Raw genomic sequence first — 18630 nt, forward strand, 5'->3', positions numbered from 1 at the left:
ACCAACGTTTCATTCCTAACTATTCAACGATCATATTTTCCTTGACCGAACTCCTAAAAGGAAAATCCCTACAGTGGAATCCTATGGCACAAGAAGCTTTTGAGGAGATCAAGAAGCAACTGTGCTCTGCTCCATTTTTGAGTCATCCAGACTATGAAAAGCCATTCATCGTGGAATGTGATGCCTCTTTATATGGTGTAGGAGCGGTCCTAGCCCAAAAAGATGATTCAGGATCGGAGCGTCCCATAGCATACATGTCTAAAAAACAAAACAAGGCACAGCGTAACTACACTGTGACAGAACTGGAATGCCTAGCCGTAGTTTTAGCTATTCAGAAATTCCGAATGTATATTGAAGGACATGTATTTGAAGTAGTTACAGATCATGCAAGCCTTCGTTGGCTCATGAACCAATCCGACCTGAATGGACGACTGGCAAGGTGGGCTATTAAACTGCAGGGATATGGGTTCACAATTGTTCACGGCAAAGGAAGCGAGAATGTTGTGGCCGACGCCCTTTCAAGAACGTTTGAAGGTACGGTCGCAGATGCCATTTCCACTCTCGAGTATGAAACCCTCCCGCAAATCGATTTGGATGCAGAAGCATTCAAGCCACCCGAATATACTTCACTGATAGAAAAGTTTAAAAGCTCTGATCTACCAGACTTTCAAGTCATGGATGGTTATATTTGCCACCGAACCGAGTTTTCTGATAACAGCCATGCGGATGATCGTTGGAAACTGTTAGTTCCCAATTCACTGCGTGTCGGAGTTATATATGCAGCACACGATCAGCCGGCTTCAGCTCATTGCGGCATATCCAAATGCTTAGATCAGATTAGGCGAGAATTCTATTGGCCCAACATAGTAACAGACGTTCGAAATTATATCAAAAACTGTCAGGTGTGTCAAACGACCAAAGTACCAAACCGACCTTTAAAACCACCAATGGGAGCTCGTACAACAACGGAACGACCTTTCCAACGTTTGTACATCGATTGCATAGGACCATTCCCTAGAACAAAAAGAGGTAACATAGGCATATTGATTATCCTATGTTATTATCTGTTAAGAAATTCCCCTCAAGGACAGTAATAGATATCCTAAAGGAGGACATATTTACATGTTTTGGAGTGCCCGAAATTATCGTTAGTGATAACGGAACTCAATTCAAGAGCCGCGAAATCACTGACTTCCTTTCTAATTTTGGTGTGCAACAAATCTTCACTGGTGTATATGCCCCACAGTCTAATGCAGCGGAACGCGTAAATAGGTCAATAAACGCAGCCCTTACAGCTTATATCAAAACAGACCAAAGTGAGTGGGAAACTTTCTTAAGTAGCATAAATGCCGCTCTTAGAAATTCCATCCACCAATCGAATCGAATTTTACCTTATTTCCCAGTTTTTGGCCAACACATGCTTAATCACGGCCAAGATTTTAAGCTGTTACGTAATCTAAACCTCCTATCCGAAGGCAGTGATAGATTATCCAGAGCTGACGAGTTCTAACAAATCCGATCGAACATAGATAAGTATGTGTCGAAAGCGTACGAACGAAATAAACGAAGCTATGATCTGAGATGTCGACCGCAAACCTTTGAGGTAGGGCAAAATGTCATCAAAAGAAATTTCTTGTTAAGCAAGGCAGCTGAAAATTTTAACGCCAAGCTTGCCCCAGTTGGAATGAGAGCTCGAATCAAGATGAAACTAGGCCAATCTTGTTACTTGCTGGAGGACATGAATGGCAAGGAAATAGGGAAATATCATGCCAAAGATATTTGGTAACTGGGTACTCGCTTAGTGCTATCCAGATTTAATGCAAGGGTATTCCCTCGATTCAAACTGTAGGGGAGGGGTGTGTAGCAAGCACCCTATATATAAAAATGTATGGAGAGAGAAGGGAAAAAATTGAAAGAGACATAAGCAAAGCCCTGTTACCCACGCATCCACTGACTGAAAGTAGGTAGAAAATCATGCGATCTTACCGTTAGGTCGGGAAGCTCTAGTGCAGCAGGGAATGGCTGTACTTACCCACGCTCGCAGAAATCATTTTATGTTGATCTTTTGCCGAGTGAAGAGCCTCGAGCACATATTGTGAAATAACAAGAAAATCCCGCGGACACGTGTAGTGTGAAAAATAACTATACCGTGAAGGCAGTGCAGGCCATTCAGCCAGCAGATTTAAGACAGTTTAATAATAAAAAGCTGCTTGTGTTTGTGTGTGGGTTAAAAATTCATAAGGTGAGGCCCCCCAAATAATTGAAATTTCACTATTTCACCTGACCTTTAGTTCAAAACCTGACCAATCCCTTGTCAGGTAGCCCATTTGACCAGGATCAGCCTGATAGGCTCTCCGTGTGGCAAGTGGCCTCGGATCGGACGTCGGATCAGTCAGGAAGCAGTAGCACCACCAAAGCCACCCCCCGCCGAATCAGTGGGACGCATATGGTGCTTGTAGCCGCATCGTACCATCAGTACACCGTACCCCAACTCCGATCTTCTCCCCGGTTGGCGATAAGGTGTCGTTCAGCAGATGCAGTAGCAACCAACGGATGCCGCCGCGCCCGATTAGGTTTTCTTTTTTTTGCTTAAGCGAGCTGCCGTCATGATTTTGTGAGCCGGCATAGGACCCACATAGCCAAGTTTTAGTTTTAAGCACGATGACCATGCCTGCGAGCATGTATGTGTGTTAATATTGTCATTAACGCAGATTGACACGAATAATTTTCACGGCGAACCTCGATAGTTGCGCCAAAAAAAGGTATCGACTCCCAACCATAATAACAATTTTCTTTGTTGTAGTACTATAAATTGCGTTTCATAAATTTCTTGCATAGATGCAGTCTTTCACATGTATGAATTAATTAGTGTAGGACCTTATCTTTAAATTTAGTCTCTAAGCAAACCCACCCAGCCTCGAAAAAGAGATCAGCCAGGTCTTTTCCCCATTGTACAATTTTCTAATAGCATTAAGTCAATAGCAAAGATCACCTACGTCATCTTGGGCTCAACGATGGATGCAGAATCGGTAAAGCTGAGTGAGTAAAGAAAACGAAGAGTAATAGTTGCATAAATATAGATAATTACAATGGGAAATCCCTGTTATGTTATGCCTTTCTATCCCAAACTATGAAGATTAGTTGTAATTTTAGATTAGTACCGCTACTTTTGAGAATATTTAATTATAAGAAATGAACATGAACTAATATCTTTCACTTGGAGCACTTCGGATCCAAACATTGCAGTTGAACATGGGTAGACCCCCACTGTTTGGTGAAACGTCTACATGGTAGGGAGGGTATAGAAGAAGGACCACAACATCCAGTCTTTCAGGTATCAGAGTCAGTAGAATCAATCACCCAGGGTCAGCCTACTCCCTTCGTTCCTTTCCGACTTCCCCATCTCTGTCTACGAGAAAATCCGTAACGTACTTGGTCTAGATTGCCGTGCCCTCACCCACGCCCCTTTCGACTGAGCCCAGCCGTCCCCAAGTAGACAGAGGAGGTGCGGTAGAGACCATTCGTGCATTGTTAGGGACAGTTTACTGTACTTATTAGTTTGACAAAACCGTACGACCGTTATAAGAGACTAACAACAATTTTAAAAATCTTAATCTAATACATAATTAGTTTATCTTTGTAACCATCTATACTATGGGGCCTCCGATGTCAACGGGCTGGAAGGTCATTTCTTCTTAATCGGGATTGTTCACTAACTTGGTTTAGCGATCTGGCTAGAGGATTTTGGGGCGTGGAGAGTTTCCTTTTATATTTTTCCTGGAGTTGAGAAATTTCGACTTTGACGAGAGGTATACCTAGGTCTCTAGGGATATCTTCATTGCGAATATACCATGGAGCTCCTGTGATGGTTCTGAGCACTTTAGACTGTGCCCTTTGGATAACGTCTATATTGCTACTGCTTGCATTGCCCCAAAGTTCGGAGCCATACTTCCAGATAGGCTTTATAACTGAATTGTAGAGTAGTACTTTATATTCCAGACGAAGTGGGGAACGAGGGTTGATAAGCCAGTGCAGTCTTCTGAATTTTGTTTTTTCCATGTAAATAAATATGTGTTTTCCATGTCCAGGTGGACGCCGAGATATGTGACCTCATTCACAGAGGATACTATGGTATTGTTAGAGCGGGACAGTTTTGTCTGTTGAGAGTAAAGGTAATGTGTTTAGATTTTTCACCGTTCACCGTTCACCGTTTCACCAGTCCGCCATCCACTTTTCTATTAGTGCAAGGTGAGAGGAGAGGCTTCTGGATGCCTCCAGCGAGCATTTAGAGCTGTTTAGTATCTGTTGGGATATCTGCTGTATATAGAAGATATAGGGTGGGGCCGAGGACGCTTCCTTGGGGTACGCCCGCCTTAATTTCGAACTCTTCTGTTGTAAAGTTTTTTTGTTTTACAGAGAACACTCGATTAAGCAGGTATGTTTTGAGCAGCTCATGACAGTTTTGTGGGAATAATAGTTTTATTTTATACATAAGTCCTTGCAGCCAGACTCGGTCAAATGCCTGGGATATGTCCAGAAATATAGCAAAACAATATTCTCGCAGTTCATAGGCGGTTCGAATTTTAGATGGGATACGGTTCACCTACTCAATGGAGCCATGCTTTTCGAAAGCCAAATTGATGTTCAGGGATTATATTATTCGAAGTCATATGAGGCGTAATACGGAGCAGTAGAAGTTTCTCAAAAATCTTTGATAAGCATGAAAGTAGACCTATTGGTCTATATGAGGAGGCAAAAGCTTTGTCTTTCCCTGGTTTCGGTATCATTATTATAATGGATCTTTTCTTTGGTGCTCTTTGATGACCTTAGTGATTTCGGTTGTTTGAAATTCTATAGCTGGAATTGGATCTGGAATTGGAAGCTCTGGAAGAATGGAAGGAGAGGCTGCTTGATTTGGAGTAAAAACTTCACAAAGGTGACTAGGGAAGACGCTTGCATTTTCTTCATCGCTGCGCGCCCAAGATCCATCTGGTTTTCGAAGGAGCATATCTGCTTCTATGGGCGGCTTTAAGTTAGGATGAGCTTTCCATAGAGGACACCTGGTACTTTTTGGGGAAAGCTGTTCTATGTATGATTTTTGAGCAAGTTCTTCTCTGCTCCGTAGAACCTTTGTGAGCCTTCGTGTCGCTGTTTTTAGCCTTTCCGTTGAAGAAGGGGATCTGTGTGCCTGCCATTTACGGCGGAGCTGCCGCTTTTCTCGGACTAGATTTTCTATATAGGAATTTGTTGCGGAGTATGGAGGTTTTTCTGTGGTCGCAGGAGTCGAGCGCTTTGCTGCTGAGGTCATCATGTCTCCCAGGTGGTAGACTGCATCTTGAATGTCCTTGCTACAGTTAATTGACGGTCTTATGTTTATGTGAGAGCTTATGTACCTAAGCCAGTATGTCCTTTTTGATGTGAGATAAATTTGATTATTTTGTAATTCGGCATGTTGAAATAGATGAAGAAGGACAACTGAATGGTCAGACGATAGGTCATCCAAAGGTTCGGCTCGAATGATGCTTCGTATAATTTTTCTAGTGATCGCAAAGCCAATTAGGTCTGGCTTCTTCCGTGAGTCCGCTGGCCAGTATGTAGGCCTTCCCGGTGATAGAAAGTCTAGTTTATTTCCTGGCTGTATCAAAGCGTTGTATAGTTGTTTACCCTTAGGGTTGGTTAGGCGAGAACCCCAGTGTGGGTGCTTGGCATTGTAGTCGCCGCCTGCTATAAAGCAATCGCCTACTGAATCAAAGGATTGCATAAACTCCATATCAGATATGCAGAAAAGTGGTGGGCAGTGTCTTGCAGCTAGGTTTAGATGACCTCCCACGGTCTGAATTCGTATTGAAGTTGACTGAAAGGAATTTGTAGCAACTCCTTGGAGGGAATGGTGTTTTATGCGCTGCTTTATGAGAATCCCAGTTCCTCCATGAGCCTTCCCATCTGGATGATTTGTTGCATGAAATATATAGCCCGTCAGATAGAAGTTGTTTTTGTTCGTTATATGAGTTTCGGATATAAGCATAATATCGATATTATTATCATCAAGAAATGTCTTAAGTTCATTTTTGCGCTTTGATATGCCGTTAGCATTCCATAGACAGATTCTCAAATAAGCCATCTAATTGGATTTTTGTTTGACTAAAAGCTCCATTAGTCGATTTTGGTTTCGCATGAGCTCCTGCATATTATTTTGCATTGTGACCATTAAACTTATAAGTGTGGACAACATATTTCGCGGCTAAGCAATGATTTTCCTCCGTGTAGACTTGGACCTTGGTCTCCCGTATATTGCCCTTGGTCAGTGGCATTATATGAAAATTGTTATTTCCAATTAGCTTAGCGAGACAGTTTACCATATCGCTGCAGTTTTGATCACGTATGTAAATGGGTGGCGGCTTTTGCTTGGCTTTGGGAACTTCCGTATTCTCCTCATTATTACGGTCTCTGCTTAATATAGAAAATCTGTTTTCAGACAGGGAATTAATCGGTTCGTCTTGATTGTTGACTTTCATTGCTTTTGCAGCGTTCGAATTTTTTTTCGTCTGGGGACTGTGCTTTCGTTACACTTGGATATATCGGTCAATGCCCGTTTGGATTGTTGCTCGGGGGGGGGGGGGGGGGGGGGGGGGCTGAGAGACAGCTACCGATGTTGCTGTTGTGGTTGATGTACACGATGTGGTAATCGATGTAGTAGTGCTCGTTGTAGGCAAATATAACGGAGTTGATAGACCAGAGGGTGATAGTGCTGGGGAGGTGCACTGCGCACTCCAGGTTACTGCACTGCTTGTGCCTGGGAGAGCGGGAGAGCATGATCTTACAGAGAGCTTACTATATATTCGTTCATGTTGTTGTTGTTTATGTTAGGTACTGCAGGCAGCGGGGTCGCTCTTATTTCTTTAAATGAATGTGCACAAGCTGTTGGTTTAATTTGTCGTGATGGCATTTCAATTTTTGAATTTAATAAATTTCGATTTTGTGTTAGTTATTGGACACTATAAGCTCGAGACTTATATGTGTCCAAAAGCGTCCTTTCGCGATTTCTAGAGCACACCACTTCTTTTGCTTTTTCACTGAGTTTTCTGGTATTTGCAAAGCTGCTGGCGGAGAAGCACAGAAATACGTCCACTCTCTCTGACGATTGGATTGACACTTTTCAACCTTACTTTGCTCTTCTTACAACTTTAAATCTTTTATTCAAACGCCTTATCTGTGCAACACTCTTCCTCGGGATATCTTAATCATACCCGCGATTATCCGTACGTTATGCGACAGCGCCTTTAGGTCGATCGGGCGGGAGGTGGGAAAGCCACACTTGACCGTTAGGGCTTGTCCATTAGGTCCATTAGGCAGCCAACTTCTAGGCAGACTTTCTACGACAGAAAAGCGAAGACAGAAACCCAAAAAAGGAATAGAGCTGAATTGGCAAGGATTACAAGCTAAGATTTGCCAAAAAATCGGTTTGTATCAGAACCCGGGCTGAAATTTTTCGATCCGACAGTAGAATAAAGATGACAGTAAATAAAGAGAATGTACCTTCCAGGATTAATAGGTTGATTATGGCCATAAGAAGAATTCACGAGAATTTACGTTTACCGTAGAACCGAGAGCAGGCATCATAATGTGACACGTTGATGCTCCCAGTCGCCTATCATTCATTTTAATTGGAGATTCGACAAAACCTAAAATAATTGATGCATAGTATCTGTTGGGCCAAGCAGCCACCAAAGAATGCATATAAAATAATTATAATATGCTAAGCTGCAGCTGTTGTTATCAGCATGTTTTCGTCTCTGTTTTGTCTCCCAGTTCCGCATGCGCTTTATTGTTATTTGTAGCGTATGCGCTTTGGGGAGCTTTGGTTGAGCTTCTGCGCAAGCTCTTGGTTTTTTGCGGTTGTTGTGATTTGGAGTTGATTGGAGCCGCATAGATTAGGGTTAAATTGAACCCAAAATAAATATATTGAAACACTGATTTGAAACGCGTGTATTTATTCGGCTGCTATTAAAAACTATTAATAGCACAACATTGGTGACCCCGACGTGATTTTATCCCGGTTGATTATTGTGATCATCATTAAAAGTGCCAAGAAAACGCCCTTGTTGTTGTTGGTACAAGTTGCATTTTAATTAAAGAATGGAGTCTGGAGCTGGAACTATTGGAGCTGCTGCCGCAAACCGGGAAAGGATGCTGCGGAGAAGAGCAGAGGTGGCCTGCCAGGAGATGGAGGCGCTGCATCATAAGGTGAAGGGTGCGGCGCGGACTGAGGATTGTTCCATTATTGCGCTGGAGTCAGTGGAGAAGCGTTTGCGTGAGCGGTTCACCGCGCTTCAAGAAGAGTTGGAGAAGCTTAATTTTAGCGAGATCGGGAGCGATCTGTATTGGAGATTCTCGCAGCTGGCGACTGATGTGGAAGTGGAAATTCAAGTGGAGGTTGCCAAGCGTTCCATGAGAATCGCTGCCCACTCCACACTTCTCGACGGTGCCAGTGTATCGCCAATGCCATACAAGCCAGCCCCCTCCTTGCCACCGTTGCCGATGCCAACATTCAGCGGCGGCTATGCCGAGTGGCCGGATTTCTGCGCCCTTTTTAAGACCACGATTGACAGCCATCCTCACCTAACGAAAATGGAATAGCTCCGGTGGCTCATTTCATGCCTGCGCGAGTCAGCCTTGGATACGGTGAGAGCTCTGGAAATTAATGACGCGAACTACGATGTGGCCCTTGACCTATTGCGCAATCGTTTTAGTAATCGGCGTTTAATATTTCAGTCTCATATTAATGAGATCCTGCAGCTTCGTGTGGTCGAGCCAGGGTCTGTTGCTACTCTTCGGGAGTTATCCAACCGATTCAATGGACATATGCGGGCCCTCATGAGTTCCGGGACGTCGGCCGAAATTCAAGGGTGCCTCCTCATCCAGATCATCTTTCAAAGGCTGGACCCTGCTACAAAGGCCAAATGGGAAGACTTTCTGGCAGGAAGCACTGATGACAGCCTTTCATCTTGGGAGTCTATGGCACGATTCTTAGAGCAAAGGTGCCGGACTCTCGAAAGCGTTGACTTTTCTTTGGATCGTCCAATAACCGATCCTCGTGCATGGTTATTAACGTCAGTCCTGCTCTATGCGCCCTGTGTGGTGTTTCGGCGCACGAGCTTCCTGCTTGTCCAAGGTTCAGTGCTTTGCCAATTGAGGAACGGTACGACGAAGGCCGGCGTCTGACTCGCTGTTTTGTTTGTCTGGAGGATGGCCATCTCGCTCGCGGATGCTCAGCTTCCCGCTGCTCGACGTGCAATCACCGTCATCATATTCTGTTGCACCCTCGCGGGCAGGTTTCATCCGCACGAGTCTCACGTCCCATCTGTGCAGTTGCTGGTGCGAACCCATCCCGCTCAATTAACACTGTTGTGACCCAGGACCGCAATTCTGAGCTAGTGCTCCTGCCAACAGCCAATGTACTCGTTCGTGGTCGATCTGGAGCCTTCTTGGCTTGCCGAGTTTTATTGGAATTCGGTTCACAAGGGCACCTCATCTCGTCGCGGCTGGCGAATGAACTTCAGCTTGGCCGCTCCAAATGCTCCACAACGGTGGCCGGTTTTGGCGGCGCTGGATTGGAAACAGATGGAGCATCCGTTAATGTGTGCTTGAAGTCCCGCCTTAGTACATACTCAGTGAAAATTGAGGCTGTTGTAGCTTCACATATAACGGACTATCAACATAGCCAGGACATAGATGCTTCGGGCTGGAAGATTCCTGGCAATATGGATCTAGCTGACCCCAACTTATACAAAACGCAGCGAGTGGACCTGCTGATTGGAGACGGCTTATTCTTTGACCTGTTGTCGGCTGGCCAAATCCAGTTAGGTCACGGGCTCCCCATTGCTCAGAACACTCGATTTGGCTGGGTGTTTTCTGGCCACGGTGGACTATCACGGGATGTGTCGGCGCTCTGTGGGGAGGACAACCCATGGAATAACCTCTGCAATAACTGCTGCCCCTTCCAGCATTGTTATTGAAGGCCCACCCTTCAATGGGGGAGGATGTTGGGCCAAGCAGCCACCAAAGAATGCATATAAAATAATTATAATATGCTAAGCTGCAGCTGTTGTTATCAGCATGTATTCTTCTCTGTTTTGCCTCCCAGTTTCGCATGCGCTTTATTGTTATTTGTAGCGTATGCGCTTTGGGGAGCTTTGGTTGAGCTTCTGCGCAAGCTCTTGGTTTTTTGCGGTTGTTGTGATTTGGAGTTTATTGAAGCCGCATAGATTAGGGTTAAATTGAAACCAAAATAAATATATTGAAACACTGATTTGAAACGCGTGTATTTATTCGGCTGCTTTTAAAAACTATTAATAGCACAACAGTATCCTATCATCATTATCATGAAAAATGGATTAAGGCACTAATAATAGTGTTGGTAGGCGAGGCAAGACTACTTCCAAAAAATGGCATACTTTACAAAGATGCAGTAAAAGAATTGTAACTGGTTCCCGATTCAATGCACGACGAAATAATCAGATTGTCACACCAAATGGTAAGAATACCTTCAAAAAAGCCGAAAATTTATTTAAACGAAAAAAGAAAGGATGGCAAAAATGACAAACAGTATTAAAATCTTAAAAAAATTATTTGATTATTTAAGTTCATCTGAACTAAATTTACACGTTCTTAACATTGATTGTTGGATGGGAAGGTCATTACAATGAAGGCGAAAGGTTAGAGTTCTTGCAAGGTGGTTTGGGGGTGTTGACATTTTATTTATAGAATCCATGTTGTTGAGAGGTATGACCTTAGGAGTTTATGAGTGCTGCTGTTATTGAAGTAATTTTATGTATTAGGCCCTGTCAAAGGCCTGAGACTCGTTCAAAAATATTGCAGTTTTCAAAAATCACCAAAAACGTGATTACGTAATATATGGACAGCCACAAAGCAAACATCAACGTCGGCTAAGTATATAAACAAATGGAGTACATTCACGGTCGAATGAAAATTTAAAATAGTCGAATTTGGGATTGAGACATATAAGGACATTTAAAAAAGAGCACGCTTTAGAAAATACCAGGTCAAACACCGATTCGAATATGCTTATCCAACACTACCTCTCGTTTTTCTGAATTTAAGGACGTACGGAAAAGCATCAGTCAAGTCTTTTTATTAACTTTTTTTTATTAACGTAGTCAATTTTGTACACGTAACACATCAAATTTTAATAAACGTAAATTTTCAGTTACCGAGCGTTTTCGGGAGCTTTAATTAATTTTCCAAATCTAGGCTTAAATAAAAACAAGCTCTGTAAACTCCTATATATGAAAACAATTTATTTTTATGACTTGATTTGGTTTTTATATATAAATGACATATGTGATCTGCGTAGGGTTGAAGACCGAAGAAGCAAGGGACACGAGAGCGCGGCTTAACGCTTAATATTGTCTGGGCGTCCGCCTCCAAAAAACGGTGCCGAGTTTTTTGGATTGAGGGCAAACCAGGAGACAGATAAACTTTCCCCTTGACTTGATAAAATAGCTCCAATTAACAAATCAACTGGCTGAGGCAGATGAAAATGACGATCCGCTAGCTTAGATGCACCTGCGAGGCAGAATCGAGCAGTAGCTAGCAACACCGCATCACCAAAATGATCCTTAGCGACGAAAGAATGAGGGCAGCGGACACTGATCGAGAAACAGCATCGCTACATGCGGAAACCTCGTAAGAGGGGTGTTGGCCTTGAGTACCAACTGGCAAGTTGCAACCAAAATGCAGCAGACTATGATGCCTGCGTCCACACGCACGGTAACATGAAGCATTGCAATGCCAAGATAGGTGCCTAGACCCAAGGCACTTACGGCATAAATCCAATCGCCTAACTTCGCCTAAACAATTCTCAGGCGACAAGCTTAAAAACCTTGGGCAGGAGTTTATTATGTGAGAATGGCCATCACAGATCATGCATGCGGAAGAGTTTGTAATCACAAATGCAGAGTAACCTGAGCTCCAACGATCGAACATCCTCCAAGGCAGATTCATGAAAACAGGACCGCAGCCGCTGAAGCTTCTCGACCCGATTTACCATATAAATGGGTTTGTGTCCACCATGGTCGAGAACAGTGACCGGAATTCAAGCAACTCCACATAACCTTCTCTAAAAGTGGAAAGTGGCAGTGGCGGCAAAGACTGGAAAATTCTGCCAAACGACGCAATTGATGGCAGAAGTAGCGTAAATCTCGCCGAACTCGCCGGCAAAAACTGGAGCGCCTTCCGCAAAACTTTTTTCGTCGAAACATTAGTGCCACCACTAAATGATATTCAGGATGTTCGTTAGAAGAGTGACAAATAAAAAAAACAAAAATAATAAAGAATGCGCAGTTGCAGCTTGATCAATAATAAAGAAAATTGCAGCTTGGCCAGACCTCATGTACACAAAAAAAAAGTTTCATAAAAATTTTGGTCAAAAGTGTGCAAGGCAGTAAAGGAGACATCTCCGGCTTTATAAAGTATATATATTCTTGATCAGAATCACCTCTTGAGCCGACATAAGCATGTCCGTCTGTCTGTTGCTACGCAAACTAGTCTCTCAGTTTTAAAGCTATTGAGTTTAAACTTTTCACACATCTTTTGTTTGCAGGCAGTATAAAAGTCGGAATGGCCGGGATCGGTTAACTATATTCTATAGCTACCATACAACTGATTGATCGGAAATGGCATAACTTTGGTGTTTTGTAAGTTAGGGAGTTGGGACTTTCCCCACCTGTTATATTTGGCTTATATATATTTTGTTCAAAATATCTTAAGTACAAAATTTCATAAGGATCGGCCGACTGTATCGTACAGCTATCATAGAACGATTGGAATTGGCGTATCTTTAAGTTAAAAAGATGGGACTTGGTACAGAATCCATTTTGGACAAAGAAATCCGATTTACCAAGCCATAAGTCTGATAATTTAGATTCATATTTATGGCTTCGGGTTAAAATTTTATTGTTATAATTTTATTCTTTCCAGGGGGAACGAACCTTTTCGAAATAAACGATGTTGGCACATGTGCCTGCATTAATTATTGTAATTTTCCATAATAAGCTTTCTCAGTCTAACTAGCTGCATTTGTCCACAATTTGCTTGTTATCCGCAGTTCCATCTTCGATTCTGCCTTTAGGATATACGTTTAGGAGTTTTGTAGAGCTTCTGCGTGAAGCTCATTAGTTTTTTTTCTCGCGCGGTTCCCACTGCATACGTACAGCCCACCTCCCGTCCAACCGACCGAGGGACGCTGCCGCATAACGTACGGCTCGAATCGCGGGGATAGATCCGAGAACGTTTAGGAGAAGAGTAGGGGTAAGATATTACGAGGAAGAGTGTTGCATAGATAAGGCGTTTAGTATAAAGGATTTAAGATTGTTAGTGGAGCAAAGTGGCAAGGTGTGGTAGAGACCATTGTAGTCCGAACATAATACCCTGAACGGATCGTGTTGGGCATATGTCGAATTACAATGGCTAAGGAGTAGAGGACGGAAGTTTCTAGTCCTTCTACTAGGAACGTTAAAATTTAAGCGTGTTAGTAAATGCTGACTGTCTACATTACCATATATAAGATTATATAGAAACATAACACCCAGCATCGTTCTACGATTTGTTAATGATGGTAAGTTGATTAATAAAAGTCTACTATGATAAGTGGGAAGGTGAAGATTTGCATCCCAATTAAGTCCCCTAAGGGCGAAAATCAGGAAGTTTTTTTGTACAGATTCTATGTGATCTCGGTGTACTCCATATTGAGGACTCCAGACACACGATCCATACTCAAGAATCGGACGAACCAATGATGTATATAACGTTTTTGTTATGTACGGGTCATTAAATTCTTTTGACCATCTTTTAATAAAGCCAAGCACACCCATAGCTTTATTAACCATGGTAGATATATGGTCGGTAAATTTAAGTTTCAAATCTAAAAGGACTCCCAGATCGTTAACCTGAGTTAATCGTTCTAAAGCGTTCCCATAGAGAAAGTACATAGCCTGGTGAGGACTAGTTCGATAAAAGGACATGAGTTTACATTTCGATCCATTAAGCTTTAGGTTATTTGCAAAACACCAATTTTGAAATTTATCCAAATCGGATTGAAGTCTAGATTGGGCACTAGTGAATTTATACTGAAGACAAGGCTTAACGTCATCAGCGTACATAAGTACGAGTGAATCAGTTAAGGCAAGGGGCAAGTCATTAATAAAAAGTGTAAAAAGTAAGGGTCCAAGATGGCTTCCTTGAGGCACCCCAGATGTGACGCGGACTAGACGCGAGGTAACATCTTTAAGAAGACACGTTGGGTTCTTCCAGATAAGTAGCTCGAAATCCAGATAAGGAGGTCAGTTGGGAATCCCAAAAGACTGAGTTTACTTATAAGAAGCGAATGGTCGACAGAGTCAAATGCTTTACTGAAGTCAGTGTAAATGACATCTGTTTGTAAGCCATTCCGGGACCCATCCGTGATAAAAGATGTTAGCTCCAGTAAGTTGGTAGTGGTGGAGCGGCGCTTCATGAAGCCATGCTGGCATGGAGATATTATTGAACTACATAGGTGTTGCAAATGTGGAGTGATAAGTTTTTCAAAAAGTTTCGGAATTGCTGACAATTTAGAAATGCCCCTATAATTGGCAGCGTCGGATTTTTTCCCTTTTTTATGAAGAGGAATAATGTAAGATTCCTTCCACATAAGGGGAAAGATCGAAGTCTCCAGCGAAAGATTAAAGAGTTTAAGGAGCGGTTTGCACAGAGCCTCGGCGCAGTTCTTCAGAACACAGCCTGGTACTCCATCGGGGCCTGGCGAATACACGGGCTTGACTTTAAGAAGACCCAATAACACACCACTTTGATCAAAAGAAGGGCAAAATATAAGGTTGGCTGATTGGATATTATAAGTGTAAGGCTGACCTGTACTGGTGCTAGGTGAGTATGTTGTTTGAAAAAACTGTGCAAAGAGATCGGCCATTGCCTGATCAGTGTTCGCATATGAGTTCTCAAACATAAGCATAGGAGGAGAAGATACATGTTTGCGCTTAGTGTTTACAAAGTTATAAAACTGCTTCGGATCCTGAGTAAACTGAATCCGGCAGCGGCGTATATAACTCCTATAACATTCAGCGTTATGCACGGTGAAATTGGACCGAGCTACTAAGTATCTTGAATAACTAACTGTACAGCCAGATATTTTATGTTTATTTAAAAGTCTATTCATAACGATCTTTAAATTTCCTAGGTGCCTTGTATACCAAGGCGGATTAATTGAAACGGACGAATATTTCCATGGCACGCAAACGTCGAAAAATTTATTCAAAGTATGATAAAATTTAATTAAGGCAATGTTTACATCTTCACATGCCAGTAGATTGGACCAATCAAATTCCAAAATTAACTTATTTAATTTCATAAAGTCAGCCTTACGAAAGAAACGAACTTTATGAGATTTAAGTGTAGGCTTAAGGCCAATTACGTTATTGTTTTCTATTAAAACCTCAAGAGTGGGATGATATGGATCCTCTGGGTTGGAAAGTGGTAAAGTTCTGGAAAGAGTAATTCCATCAGGATCAGAAACGAAACACAAGTCCAGCAGCCGACCTAAAGAATTTCTAACGTGGTTAATTTGCCCGAGTGACATGTCGAACATGCCCGCCGGGAAGTCATGGTGCGAATTCAGCAATAAAGACGGTGAATTTTTAACATTGGACCACCTGAGTTCTGGGATATTGAAGTCACCCAGAGCTACTAGCTGGTCACCATCAGACAGACGATCAAAAACAAACCTAATAGCGTCTAAATGTTGCCAGTATGTGGGCGGTTCGGACGAAGGGGGTACGTAGGAGCACGTAACGTATAATGATTTATCGGACAATATGATTTTAATGCAAAGAAATTCTATGTCACCAAACTCTTGTGATTTAATCTCTTCAGAAGCGAAATTGGAGTCTACAGAAATTAACACTCCCTCCCCTTCGCAGAGTTCTATCACGTCTAAAAGTGGTGTACTTACTTGGAAAACTTCGGAGCTTAAGATCTCCGGCTTTAACCAAGTTTCTGTAAAGACTATAATGTGAGATGCAAAGAAAGAACTACCAGAATACAGTTTGGGAAGCTTACTTCGTAACCCTCTAGTATTCTGATAGGTAAGTGTTAGTGAAGGCATTAGTTTTTTGAAGCTGACGTGGAAGGTTGGTCAGTGGCTCTAACATGTGGGAGTTTCACTCCCACAGGTTTGGTCATTTTTTTCTTCACCGTACTTGGCTGATGTTCTTGGACGAAAATGTTCTCTGGCCAGAAACTGGCGGAACAAATCGTCTTGAACATCTGCGCGGGCACACGTATTTTGAAAAATGACGTATGCCTGGTGTAGTTATATTTAAATTTAGTTATATCTGCCACCTTTATGTCGGCTTTTGATTTGGCTTTGATGTAAGCCGAGAGATCAATCTCAGAAGTATCAGGGGCAAGCCGGGAAACAAATATGTGTTTCGATGGTGGGATCACCTGCAAGGGTTTTGGTGCCGCCGTAACGAGTATGGCAGCATCAGTTCGTACCGGGGGTCCGGAAGCTTGATTGCCCTGTTCGGTGACTTTTAAGGGGGTTTCAATTATTGGGTCTGGTGGTATCACTTGAAGCGATGCCACAGAGGACATATCGGAAAATTGCTCGTTTATGCTGAGATATTCGGAAACCGAATTTTTCCCAGGTCCGGCCCTTGGGGTGGCCAGAGATATGAGCGGCTGCATAGTTGTCGGCTGAATAGGCTGAAGACTTTTCGCCACGGGCACATCACTAAAAGCAGATTTCTTACGCTTTGGAGACTCATTTAGTAGTTGAAGACTACTAAACTGTGTATCTAGCGCACAGAGTTGGTCGTTGATTTTACGAAAACCGCTAACCAGCTCTTTAAATCCACTTTTAGTCTGTCTCATGAACGATCTCATTTCGTCCTGAACAGCACGACAACCGTCACAGCAAAAGTGGAGACCAGACCTACGTGAGATGGCATCCGAAACTGAGGCCGTGAACCCGGCACACTTAGCGTGTAAAACGTTTTCACATAGCCAGCAGTGGATGGTAGGCTGGGATGAAGAGATTGTCTTATTACAAGACTTCAAACCACAGACAAGTTTAAATTCCATTATGAATATATTATTTTTATTATTGACGTACCGTGAACCACTGTGCCAAAGAGTCGAAAAAGGGAGAATAAAGAGGGCGATTAGTGAGAGTTAGTATAAGAGCAAAGAATATAGATAAGAATCTAGTGTGAGACAAAAGAAGCAACACCGTAAAGGATGAAGAAGCAGAGCAGTGCTATGTTTGGAAGAATATTAATAAATTTATTATTTTACCTCCAAATATATCACTGCACACGCGAAGCGAATCGGATGTTTGGGATGAAAAGAATCGGGTTTATGTAAATAAATAAAAGTAAACACCGGATTGTTTATAATTATTATAATAAATAAAGATTTTTCAAAACGCAGTGCGCACAAAAAAAACACGTCCGTTCGCTTTAAGAAAAAGTGAGGAAGTCCGATGCCGAGAGTTAGATGCACTCTTATTTTGGCTGGATACCAAAAAGCTGGTGGCGTTACAAAAGTACTTCAATCCTTCTGTCATTCAGCTGAACTTGTTAAATTGTAATTATATCTTGTATGTTTTGGACACAAAAATGTGAATGAGAATATTTTTCTCTTTTACTTAAAATTTATGTACCACTTTACGCAGAAACTTTCATATCTATCAAAAATAAATTTATATAGTAAATGAATATATTGCTTATTTCAGAATGGCATTGGCGCTGGAGATGTTGGAATACGAACAAACGGACATCCTGGCGATAACCCCTTTTACAGTAATATTGACAGTATGCCTGATATACGACCTCGAAGAAAATCAATTCCTCTTGTTTCTGAACTGGTAAGAAATTTGTTGCAATACTTTTTTTCTTAATAAAAAGTACATAAAAATTCGCACATATTTAAGAAGCGCAGACATTTGTGGAATTTTTCTGAAAGTCCTTGTATATACGTAAATTTTCTAATCTATAATACAAATTTCGTTTTCTCTCTTCTATAATTTTATGGATGACAGGTGCTCAAGGTATACCCATTCTAGTTATAAAATTTTCTTTAGTTAAAGGCTTTCTAGCTCTAAAACTTTTAAGTCTTATTAATAATGTATGTAATGTTGATATATATGAAATTCCTTTATAACTCACACTTTATTTTCTTTGTCAACATTGTTTTCACTTATTTACAAAATCTTGTTATTTTCCTTTCGTTTTGTACGTTTATATATTTTTATATATTGTTTAATATTGATTAATAAAATTATTTGAATTTTTGATAATGATGTCAAGGTTCAACAGATGTCAAAGTTCAATATTTTTTTAAGTTTAATCATATGTTCTTTAGTACCAAAATAAATTTTGGTATATTTCTAGACCACAAAAATTAAAATAAATTACGATGATCGGTTCATTTCGGTATTATAATTTTGGTCAAAAGTGTGCAACGCAGTAAAGGAGACATCTCCCACCCCATTAAGGTTTTTATACCCTATATACATTGCAGAGGGTATTATAATTTTGGTCAAAAGTGTGCAACGCA

At 41.8% G+C, this 18630-nt stretch overlaps 1 protein-coding gene across 14 annotated transcripts in view; it reads left to right on the forward strand.

The window, feature by feature from the left end:
- LOC6501778 (protein unc-13 homolog B) overlaps positions 1-18630 on the forward strand; it is a 279574-nt gene that overhangs the window by 71044 nt on the left and 189900 nt on the right. For all 14 annotated transcript variants that reach the window (XR_004311348.2, XR_004311349.2, XM_044717638.1 and 11 more), the window contains 2 exons: positions 17807-17938; positions 18113-18121. Coding sequence is in view for 12 of the 14 variants with exons in the window: in XM_044717638.1 (XP_044573573.1) it covers positions 17807-17938; positions 18113-18121 (141 nt within the window). In the remaining 2 variants the exon portion in view is untranslated. The remainder of the gene's footprint in view (positions 1-17806; positions 17939-18112; positions 18122-18630) is intronic.

Source organism: Drosophila ananassae, assembly GCF_017639315.1.
Source record: "Drosophila ananassae strain 14024-0371.13 chromosome 4 unlocalized genomic scaffold, ASM1763931v2 tig00000054, whole genome shotgun sequence".
Lineage (NCBI taxonomy): Eukaryota > Metazoa > Arthropoda > Insecta > Diptera > Drosophilidae > Drosophila > Drosophila ananassae.